At 40.9% G+C, this 12,501-nt stretch overlaps 1 protein-coding gene across 1 annotated transcript in view; it reads right to left on the reverse strand.

Annotated features, from left to right (window-relative positions):
- Positions 1-12,501, reverse strand: part of BMP1 (bone morphogenetic protein 1) — a 162,307-nt gene that overhangs the window by 25,203 nt on the left and 124,603 nt on the right. The window contains exons 16-18 of the mRNA XM_089658704.1: positions 10,433-10,558; positions 8,388-8,515; positions 1,726-1,939 (exon numbers count right to left, since the gene is read on the reverse strand). Of these exons, the coding sequence (XP_089514830.1) occupies positions 1,726-1,939; positions 8,388-8,515; positions 10,433-10,558 (468 nt within the window). The remainder of the gene's footprint in view (positions 1-1,725; positions 1,940-8,387; positions 8,516-10,432; positions 10,559-12,501) is intronic.

A 12,501-nucleotide genomic window follows, 5' to 3' on the forward strand; every position in this document is an offset into this window, starting at 1 on the left:
CTATTACAAAGGCTCTTCTTAGGGATTTACACAGTGTTCTCCTGTCAAGCTGGGAAATATATAACCCCCCACGTGTTTGTTTACATTATGTACCCTATATCCTACTCTTACTGCCTATTCAAGCATCCCTTTTCCTTAAGTAAATTGTACAAATTGTACTGCTTAGAAATGCATTTCAAGTAGAAATCCCATTCAGTTCTATGTGGCTGGTTTACAATTCTGCACTTCAGTTTAGTATGTTCTTAAAGTGATATTAATCAGCTCTGTTTTTGTTTATTATTAAAATAAAAAAAGAGGTTATACTTACCTGCTCTGTGCAACAATGCTGCACAGAGCAGTGGCTTGCCACTTCTTTTGCAGTTCCGTGCTAGAGCTCTCTACTCCTCCTTCCTACGGGTGCCCCCATGCGGGTGTGCTCATGAGCTGGGCTTATGTGTCCATAAATGCACACAGAGGGGCTCAGCCACGCTCCCTGCTCCCTAATAACATGATTTGAATGACAGCAACAGGAACCTATGGCTCCTGTTGCCCCCAGTGCCTCCTGTGAGTCTAGGAAGAGGGAGTAGCAGTTACACCGATCCAGCACTGTCCTGTCTGCAGGAGTCAGGTGTTTAGGGAGGGGGCACAACAAGTAATTTAATGTTTACCGTAATGCACAAAGGGGTTGATTTACTAAAACTGGTGAGTACAAAATCTGGTGCAGCTGTGCATGGTCTAACCACAGCTTCTTCAATTAAGCTTTGACAAAAACTGGAAGCTGATTGGTTTCTACACAGAACTGCACCGGATTTTGCACTCTCCAGTTTTAATGAATTAACCCCATAGATGTCTGCATTTTTTTCAGCTCACAGAAGTGACAAGGACACTCACTGCATGACTAGCAAGATCAACTGGTATTTTGTACACTTGCTGAAAATGTTCTTAGTCTAAAAATAGTAAACAAATACAGCTACCATATCTGAAGACTGGTAAGCTGCAGTATATTACATTTTTGTTATTAGGGTTAGGTATGTTTTAGGCTCCATCCACAGTGGCTTAAAAAAAAAAAAAGCTGCTTTTACAGGAGTTTTGTGTTTTGCCTGTAGAAGCAGCTCAGTGTTATCCTATGTGTCCATGCACATTAGGATTAGAGGTATTATTTAAAAAAACCCTTCTGGTTTGCGTTTTTGGAGTTTTCTGCTAAACACTCCTAAACGCTCCTAAATGTATACAAAAAATGCTGTATATGAGCGTTTTATTTTCTGCCAAGGGATCTGGTGTTTTTTTTAGCCCAGCATGCATGGACCCTAAATCATGGCCTTAACATTACATGGTTTTGGTAAACCAAAATCAGATTGTAATGTGTTTGATCAGTTTCATTCAAACGCACCAGAAACAGCCTCAGAATGAGCCTCTAGGGAGTCCTCCATAAACTATACCCAAGAAACCTATCTGCACCTCACAGTTTGAAGCAGCTCATTTTAAAAGATGCTACTTTATTCACAAAATTCCCACTCCACAGTAGAGACTGAGCCTGGCAATTCTGGAAACAAACTTTAGTTTTGCTGCTTACATTTGAAAGCATATTACAATTTCTCTAGACAGGGATATCCGACTAGCAAACAATGTCCACAATGCTGCAATGATTTTGATCACTACAACAAAACCCCAATAAACCTACATTCAAGCAAGAGGCACCTTTCTACTTATATAAAGTCAATAAATTATGTTTCAGATGCTACTCACCTGTTGTTAGCTCTGCCAGGAATCCCTTTTTCTGAACGGAATTGTCAGAGACAAATTTCACAAACATGCTGCTCCCTGGGGCAATAATGGGCTCTGGGACCTTACTGCCACAGAACCGTTTTAAGACTGGAGACTGAGCATCAGCACCAGAGTAAACCTCAACATGATCATACATACATTCCTGATGGGATTCAAGATCTACCTCCTTCACCACCTGGAAAGGCAGAAGAAAAGACAAATAAAATGAGGTCTTAAAAAATAAAAAAACAGAACTTTGCACATAGGGGTTGATTAACTAAAGACAAATAGACTGTGCACTTTGCAAAGTGCAGTTGCACTCTGCAAGTACAAGTGCTCCAGAGCTTAGTAAATGATGTAAAGCTTCACTTTGCAAAGAATACCCAATCCCATTCAAGGAAAGTAAAACAGCATTTTTACTTGCACATGATTGGATGATGGAAGTCAGCAGAGCTTCTGTTCACTTACTAAGCTCTGGAGCAACTGCTCTTGCAGAGTGCAACTGCACTTTGCAAAGTGCACAGTCTTTTTGCCTTTAGTAAATCAACCCCATAGTTCCTATGTAAATTTCAACACTCATCCAAATAGCTTTCTCAGGTCTAACAAGTGTCATGAACATACGCATTTATACACACTCACAGGTTAAGCTAGGTATATACTAATAGATTTTCGTTAAAAAATTTTTTTTAAGTAGGTTCATTTGATTTCTATTTTTAAATCAGATTTCATTTTAGAAAAATTTATTTTTACAACAACATACAAACAATCTGCTGCACAGGGCAGCACAAAACTGCAGACAAAGGAAGTAGCATAGGACTGTAGTTCAGCAAAAAACACATGGAGTATCAATAATAAATGAGAGCAACAACCATATGCCTCAGCAGTAAAGAATGATTTAGCAAATATCCCACATATAACACTGAAATTAATGTGGCATCAGAAAGCAAGAAAAGGGCACATTAGGTCTATCCAATTGGACCAGATTGTGTCAAACTTGCATAGGGTATTACGAAGGAGGCACGTATGTTTCAAAAATATAACATTCACTTCTGATATCCAGACATCTACAGATGGTGGAGTAGCGGACACCCATCGCAATGCAATCAGCTTTAGTGCAATAAAGCGAGACATTAAGACCGCAAATGATAGGTTAGGATCTAAATCATTGGGATCAACATATCCTAGAATACATAGAGCAGGGTCAGGAGACAGGGCAATACCATATAGATCATTCAAAGTTGTATCCACCCTTTGCCAGTAATCTTTTAGGACATCTCCATTATAAGTGTATCTGGGTACCATGAGGATGGACACATCTAACATAGTGCGAGTTCCCCTTGAGGCCTATTTTGTATAAAAATTCTGGGGTAAAGAGCTGGGTGATTGAGTCTGCCAGAGTGAGACCAGCTGGCAATTTTGCAAAGCCTCTTCCCAAGGTTCAAAGAGAGATAATTTTCCAAGGATGAGAGCTGCTCTCCAAGACTTAGACTGGGAGGGAATATTGGCATCAATGAACACAACACAGAAATGGGAGTTTGTCTAAAAGACTGTATGTGACCACACTGCAAAATATATTCCCATGGGCAGCAAATTTAAAAGGCTAAAAATGAAACCTATGTGGCTTACGGCCAAAGTTATAAAAGCTATAGATAATAAGAAAAGAGCTTTTATTACATATAAAAAACTAAGGAACGCTATCATCGTTTAAACATTACAAAGAATATAACAGAATATGCAAAAAAGAAATAAAGGCTGCAAAAATTGAAAACGAACAACAGATAAAAGGACCAATCCCCAAAAATTCTTCAAATATATTAATAAAAAGTTCCGGTCCGAGCATGTAGGCCCTTTACAAAATAATCTAGAGTGAGTGACTGGAGACAAAAGAGAAGGCAAATTTATTAAATACCTTTTTCAGCTCTGTGTATACAAAGGAGCATGGGGGAGCTCTTGTCCATAATGGGGATGATATTGACACAGCTCCAGATAATCCACATTGCCTCACAACTGATATGATCCAAAAATATTTAGACAGAATAAAGGTGAATAAAGTACTTGGACCGGATGGCATACACTTCAGGTGCTTAAAGAATTGAGCTCTGTAATTTCAAAGCCATTATTTCAAATTTTTAGGGACACTTTAATGATTGGCATAATACCACTGGATTGGTGTAATGCCAATGTGGTGCCAATATTTAAAAAGGGGTCAAAATCTTTACCAAATAATTAAAGACCTGTTAGTTTAACTTCTATAGTGGGGATGATACTGGAGAGTGTAATAAAAGACCACATAGAGGAGTTCTTGCTGGAAAAAAATATTTTAAGCAACAGACAGTATGGATTCATGAAAGACAGAAGTGGTCAAACAAATCTGATTTCTTTTTATGAGGGGGTGAACAAAACCTTGGACAGAGGGGTGGCGGTGGACGTGGTATACTTGGATTTTGCAAAAGCGTTTGATACAGTTCCCCACACATGGCTAATGTGTAGCGTAAAGTCTACAGGCTTGGAAAAATCCGTATGTAAATGTATAGAAAACTGGCTAAAAGATTGTATTCAAGGAGTAGTGGTAAATGATTCATACTCTGAATGGTCTAGGGTTCTCAGTGGTGTACACCAAGGTTCAGTGTTGGGACCCTTACTTTTTAATATATTTATAAACAATATAGGATCTGGGATTAAAAACAACATTACAGTCTTTGTAGATGACACCAAGCTGTGCAGTGGAATAACGTCCTTACAGGATGTCTTCAACTTACAAGCCGACCTCAATGTGTTGTTTAATTGGGCAACTATGTGGCAAATGAGGTTTAATGTTGATAAATGTAAGGTTATGCACTTGGGGGCTAAGAATATGCATGAATCATACATACTAGGGGGAGTACAAGTGGGGGAATCAATGGTGGAGAAGGATCTGGGAGTTCTGGTAGATCACAAGCTTAATAATGGCATGCAATGCCAAGCTGCGGTTTCTAAAGCGAGCAAAATCCTCTCTTCCATTAAAAGAGGTATAGACTCCAGAGAGAGAGATATCATTTTACCCCTGTACAAATCATTAGTAACACCTCATCTGGAATATGCAGTTCAGTTTTGGGCACCAATTCACAAAAAGAACATTGGAGAACTGGAGAAAGTACAGAGAAAGGCAACCAAACTGATAAGAGGCATGGAGGAGCTCAGCTATGAGGAAAGATTAGAGGAACTGAATTTATTCACTCTTGAGAAGAGGAGATGAAGGGGGGATATGATCAACATGTATAAATACATCAGTGGTTCATATAGTAAACTCGGTGTAGAGCTATTCACCCTGAGGTCATCACAGAGGACAAGGGGGCACTCTTTACATCTGGAGGAAAAAAAAATGTAATCTCCAAACATGGAAAGGTTTCTTCACAGTGAGAGCTGTGAAAATGTGGAATAGACTCCCTCAAGAGTTGGTTCTGGCGAGCTGAGTAAATTGCTTTAAAAAAGGCCTGGATTTTTTCTTAGATACACAGAATATACCGTATATACTCGAGTATAAGCCGAGTTTTTCAGCACATTTTTTGTGCTGAAAAACGGCCCCCTCAGCTTATACTCAAGTCAACGTCTGCAGGGGGGGCGCGAGGCTCCGTCAAGGGGGCGCGTACAGGGGTGGGCAGAGGGCTGCTGTCTCTTACCTGGCTCCCACGATGATCCATCCAGGAAGCGCTGCTCCTTCCATCACTCCAGCCACTCCCTCACTCCTGCCGCTCGGCTCCGTCTCCTCACCGGTGATTGGCTGCCAGAACTGTAGCTCAAGAAAGGTACACAGGCGGCCAATCACGGGCGAGGAGGCGGAGCCGAGCGGACCCGCGAAAATCGAGTGAGGGAGAGGCCGGAGTGAAGAAGGACAGCTGACAGGTAAGTGTGCAGTGCAGAGGTGCTGCTGCAACCACATATGCTGGCTGCAGCAGCACCATACTGCAACAGGGGTAAGCAAGTGTCATTGGTGCCAGTGGGAGGAATAGTGCCGCATCATTGGTGTCACTGATACTAATGATGGGGCATTATTCCTCCCACTGACACCAACGATGGGGCACTATTCCTCCCACTGATACTAATGATGGGGCATTATTCCTCCCACTGATACCAATGATGGGGCACTATTCCTCCCACTGACACCAATGATGGGGCACTATTCCTTCCACTGATACCAATGATGGGGCATTATTCCTCCCACTGATACCAATGATGGGGCATTATTCCTCCCAATGATACCAATGATGGGGCACTATTCCTCCCACTGACACAAACGATGGGGCACTATTCCTCCCACTGACACCAATGATGGGGCACTATTCCTCCCACTGACACAAACGATGGGGCACTATTCCTCCCACTGATACCAATGATGGGGCACTATTCCTCCCACTGATACCAATGATGGGGCACTATTCCTCCCAGTGATACCAATGATGGGGCACTATGCGGCTTATACTCGAGTCAATAGTTTTTCCCAGTTTTTTGTGGTAAAATTAGGTACTTCGGCTTATATTCGGGTCGGCTTATACTCGAGTATATACGGTAACTGGATACTAACATTTATAGGTAAAGTTGATCCAGGGAAAATCCGATTGCCTCTCAGGGGAGCAGGAAGGAATTTGTTTTCCTGCAGGAGCAATTGGATCATGTTTGGATCCAAGCTGAACACGAAGTGGAGTTGCTGAAAAGATTTTAGAGCTTCATTAGAATAAAGCTGAGACATGGTGGTGATTCCCACCCGATCCCACCTCGAGAAGCCCTTCAACGGAGACAGCTTGGTGAGTGTGCCTCATTAGACCAGAGTGTGGTTTATTTGGGGTAGTCAGTGATGCGTAACAGACCCTTGGCTGCCTGCCCTACTTTATACATACCCCCCAATCCTTGCAGTATGGCAGAAACTCATAATTTGATTTCCTAACAGTTAGTGGGGTCAAATTGAAAGTCATTTTTGACCGCAGTTACGAGAAAATTCGAAGGGCCAGAATGGAAAATGGTTCTGAACAACCAAATTTTTAACAGTGTTTGTGGTTTTCGTTTGGTTAAATCCATTCACTCCCAAATCAAATGCTAAAAGCAAATTACATTTTGAACTACCTTCAAATGACAATCTTCAACCCATCAAATGTACCAAGAATTGAATACTTGTACAAACATTCGCACAAACGTCGTTTTGAAAATCTGCTAGTGTATAGCCATCTTAACCATAATCAGTCACCTTAATCCAATCACCATCTTCAACACTACTAAGCAAGTCTAGTTAAATGTAACTGCTAGCTATACTGTGACTTGGATAATTGAGAACCTTCACAAACATCTACATACAGAAAAAGAAACTCAGACATAGATTATGAAGAATCATATTATAAATTATGCAAAATTACCTGTTCTGAATGGTATACAATCTACTTAATCTTATAAATCTATATATTACTTTTATGGCTATGTCCAGTTTGTTGTTGTCCAGGCTTGAAGAGTAGCATGTGCCTTTCCCGCTTCCTCCCTTCCACTCTCCTCTACATTATGATATTTTTAAATAAATCCTTTTAATTTTTATTGCATAGCTTATTTTAGACACAGTGATGTCATTGTTAGGTCTCTATCTACTTGCCCATTGCCCTATAGCAATTTTACTGCTACAGGGTGGCCGCTCTGTGCAGAATCATGATTAAATGTGTGATTCTGCATTCCCAGGTAGGAGGCGCACACACTTGCCCTGTCCCACACATGCTGTAATTGGCTCCTGTAAGTGTCAATTACCCGTTCTGGCCAGCAATTCATAGCCGGGACTCTGTGATTGGTGGAGAAGCTGACAGGAGAGAAATTTGTGAATGTAAACACAGATCTCTCTCCTGTCAGCAGGTACCTGCTGGTTTTTATCTTTCTGCAAAACAGGGAGATAAAAACCAGCACACCATCTAGGAAAACACTACACAGCACACAGATCATGCCCTAACACACAGTTAACCCTTTGATTGCCCCAGATGTTAACTTCTTCCTGCCCAGTGTCATTAGTACAGTGTTAGTGCTTTTTATTAGCACTGATCACTGTATTAGTGTCACTGGAGATTAAAGTGGCAGTCAGTTCCCACCCAGTGTCAGAATACCTGCCGTATTATCACAGTCCCGTTAGAAGTCGCTGACTGCCGCCATTAATAATATGAAAAAAAATAACCAAAAATTCCAGTATACATACTAGAGTTCAGCTTTAACCATACTAACCCAGAACCTCCAAAACCAATGTTGTGTGATCAGATTTTTAACCACCTAACCTGAAAACTATAGGCAGTGCAAGGGGCAAGGATAATGTGCAAAGTAGATGGTCTCAATTTTCATATGACAGATTATTAGTTGCCAAACTCTGTATTCTACTGGATGTCTTGGAAAATGAGCCCAATAGTATAAATAGTATAATGTATATAAATACAACTGATGCTTTCCTTTGAACTGTGTAAGTTCCTGGTAATATATACATCGTGGTGGGAGCCAAAAGAAAGATTTAACACCAAAGTAAGATCATCTGATAACAGAGGGACACCATATGTTCCATACATCTGGATGGAATTACACTATTTTGTTCTGAGACAGATATATTGGACATCCATTAGATCAGCTTAGAAGGGGGTGAATAGCTTGTGGCTTACCAGTTTGACTCTATGTCCTGCTGTGGCTGTCACTTGCCATGTGCACTCCTTCTTACTTGGATAGGAGTCTGGCCAGTTTGGGCTGGAAATGTTTTGATTACTGGCAGTCACTTTGTGGTTACAGCCAGCTGAAATGAGGAAAGCAGGGAAAGAAAGCAGGCATAAGCAGGGAAAAAGACTCTGGAAGGCAGTTAAAGCTATCTAAATCCAAGAACAAAAAATGTAATATGTTTCAGCTCACGAGAGTTTAGATATGGTAGATGCATTAGTTTTAATTTTTAACCTCTTTATTTAACCAGCCAATCATAAGAATAACACACTGCCTGCCCTTGAATCAACAACACTCCACTAATGGAGGGAAACATGGTTGTCACACTAGGACAGGACTATCAACATATTTTCCTCTCCATTTCCATTACAAAAAGAGTGGATAATCAGTTTACAGAGAACAGCTTTAACAGATATCATTGCTAGAGATCAACTCACAGATTACTGAACTTTTAGCAAGATCAAGAGGCGTTTTCTATACTCACTGAAAATATTTTTGGCCTGAAAAATAAAGACAAATGCAGCCACCACATCTAAGGACCGGTAAGCTGCAATGGGGTTAACATATGTCTTAACCGAAATCACAACATATTAGCCAAGCTTCTCACCTTGTGCCCATTAAGATCACTGTTGAAGAATATCATGATCACGATACACCTTTTTAAGCCCTTAAGCACAATACCCTGTACCAAGAGGATGTTAATGTTGAAGAGAAATGGAAATACACAATTGAGTGTGTTCCTAGTTCTCAGTCCCCACTGGTAAACTACTCAAAAAGAGTTGTAGTCAAGTTACCTAACTGATAATTTTGGACTATCACTGGAGCTTCAAAGGGTGTTGTTAAAAAGCTTTTTTGCTTTATATGGAAATTTGTAAAACTATTTTTCTCTCATCAACCAGCTTATTAAGGCACAGCAATATTCAATGATCATATGCAAGTGTAGTACATTATATTGTCCAATGTTCATCAACAATGAAAGGTGACTGCTAATTGGTCACCAAGGATTAGCATACTATTCAAATTATTAATTACTTTAGCAAATAAGGACTTATTATTATTAAACTAAAACTCCAACCAAAGCTTAAAACTTAGTTCAGCTTTTTCTTGCAGCGTCTCAGAATATTCAGCCTTCCTCCTGTTGGCCAGATGGGAGGAGAAGGAAAATCTCAGCTCTCTTCCTGTTGGCCAAATGGGAGAAGAAAAATCTCAGCTCTCTTCCTGTTGGCCAAACCTTAGAAAGAAAATCATCCATCCAACTATAACACAGAAACCTAACCCTTCCCATTCTATTCAAAACTGGAAAAAAGAGGCTTGTTTGGAACACCAGATTAAAGGAATTCCCCAGCATTTCTCTGTGTTTAGTACCATTAGGCATGGCAGTGAAATAATAAGATATTCAACCTACTCCTTGCATAGATTTGCACAGAAACGCCAATGCATGCATTGTATGTACATTTTTTAAAGCTCTTGTATGGGGAAGTGACAGAATAGGGAAATTACCCAATGATTCAGGGTGTGTAAAAATGCATTAAACATGCACAAAAATGTATAGAAATATTGCAACATATCAATAAAAAGAGTCAAAACACATATGTCTGTTGCTGCATTTCAATATATATGTAGTGTGAATGATACTTGATAAGAAAACCCTGCATGATTCTGAAATATTTTTTGACTTGATGGAACAAAACCGTTTACTCCCTAAGCTGTGTATAGAACTCCTTGAAGTGTGCATCAAAACTGATGTCTCTACATGTGAAATCTGCACATAGGTTTCCATCAGTTTTTCTGCACGTATGGTGTGAACGAAGCCTAACACAGACTTAGTCAGTGGCAACAAAAAGGCCTTTATGGCAAAGCTCACATACACTTAAGACAATGTCCTGCTCATCTGGAAAAGGCTGGCACTGGTGAAAACCGATGAGGCTGTGAATTCAAATAGGAGTGCACAGTGTGGATAAAATACACAACACAAACACACATGAGGCTAGATTACCCTCTTTGCAGTCATGCTTGTTCTCATGAAGGGTGAAACCGCTTCGGCAGTGGCAGGTATAGCTGCCCTGAGTGTTGGTGCACTCGTGCTGACAACCCCCATTATCCCGAGAACACTCATCTTTATCTGTAACACAGGTACAAGGGAGCGATCACCGTGGAGAATAGAGAAGACAGGAAAAAACGAGTGAGAAGGGGAGACAAAATCATTGCACCCACCACCCCATACCAACAGTGCAATTACCTGAGAAAGACAGAGGGAGCACCAAGCAGCTTGAGGAATTGGGGGGGTTCAGTGATGGGAGGTATTCAATCAGCATGTGTCAGCCACGATCACTCTGACCTCCTCTTACCATTATGTAGTGAACCTCATAGAGTGAAGTGCCGTCAGCCTACACAGCCCAGTTTCCAATACTGATGCAACTCAAATGGCTGGGTAGCATAAGGTTACATTTTTTGAATGCATTAAAGTGTGAACTCTCACAGAGAATTAATTTGACAGTGGCCAGGTTATGAACATTCAAGCATTTACACATCCTTAACAAGCAGTATATAAGCATAAAAACAAGCCCTCCCTGACCTATGTAGGTTCGGGCACTTTGAAGAATATCATCCTCAATTTGCCAGAAAAGCAATGAAGTTGTTTCAAGTATTTCTCGCAGCAGCTCAGCTCATCCTACTCCCCCTCTTGTCAGTGATTAGGCAGCATTCCAATCTCTCATGTAAACACAGAGAAGATGTTCTGGGATAGGGGAGCCAAGCTGATGAGCCGACTTCAGGACTTCTTTAATTATTATTATACAGTATTTATATAGCGCCAAAAGGTTTGCTCAGCGCTGAACATTATAGTGGGGGACAGTACATGAGACAATACAGTAACAATACAATACACAAGGGATTCAAGGGCCCTGCTCCTTGGAGCTTACAATCTGATAATGAATTGGTTTACTGAGCCTACAACTACAGAGGTCAGCGAAGGCTTGTTTTAAAGCTACTTTACCACCTGCAAGGTATATGTATATAGCCTGGCCATAGGTTCACTGTACACCTGTGTGAAAATCTCTGAATTTTGTTTAAAAAGGGTGGCCTATCCAAAATGGATGTTTCATTCTGCACTCGAGGTCCCAACCGCACATAACCTCCTGGTCAATAACCGAAAGAATCACTCTCCTTGTTGGATGTTTCAACTATATTCATATAGGGGTAAGACAGCAGAAAGCTAAAAATTTCAGCAGGGCAATCTTGTTGCTGGGTTCCAAAAAGATATACAAAATAAATATTCACCAACCTTTATACATATCTGAAATACCAGTTTTAGCTGAATAAATCCTTTAACAAGAATGTACAGCATAGGAACAGGTGAACCGTCACTTTTTAAGAGTGTTAGCCCCAGGTCTGCCATGCTCATTACTACATTGCTCAAAAAAAATAAACACTTTAAAAAACACATCAGATCTCAATGGGGAAAAATATCATGCTGGATATCTATACTCATATGGACTGAGTAATGTGTTAGGAACGCAAGGTTGCCCCATCATTTGATGGAAATGAAAATAATCAACCTACAGAGGACTGAATTCAAAGACACCCCAAAAATCAAAGTGAAAAAATGATGCAGCAGGCTAGTCCATTTTGCTGAAATTTCATTGCAGCAACTCAAAATGGTACTCCGTAGTATGCATGCCTGACAACATTTGGGCATGCTCCTAATGAGACAATGGATGGTGTCCTGAGGTTTTTCCTCCCAGATCTGGACCAGGGCATCACTGAGCTCCTGGACAGTCTGAGGTGCAACCTGGCAGCGTTGGATGGACTGAAATGATATCTCAGAGGTGTTCTATTGGATTTAGGTCAGGCGAGTGTGGGGGCCAATCAATGGTATCAATTCCTTCATCCTCCAGGAACTGCCTGCATACTCTCACCACATGAGGCAGGGCATTGTCATGCACAGGAGGAACCCAGGACCCACTGTACCAGTGTAGGATCTGACAATGGGTCCAAGGATTTCATCCCGATACCTAATGGCAGTCAGGGTGCCACTGTCTAACCTGTAGAGGTCTGTGTGTCCCT

The sequence above is a fragment of the Staurois parvus genome, unplaced genomic scaffold (genome assembly GCF_062004578.1).
Source record: "Staurois parvus isolate SC_StPar_1 unplaced genomic scaffold, SC_StPar_1.0 ptg001090l, whole genome shotgun sequence".
Classification (NCBI taxonomy): domain Eukaryota; kingdom Metazoa; phylum Chordata; class Amphibia; order Anura; family Ranidae; genus Staurois; species Staurois parvus.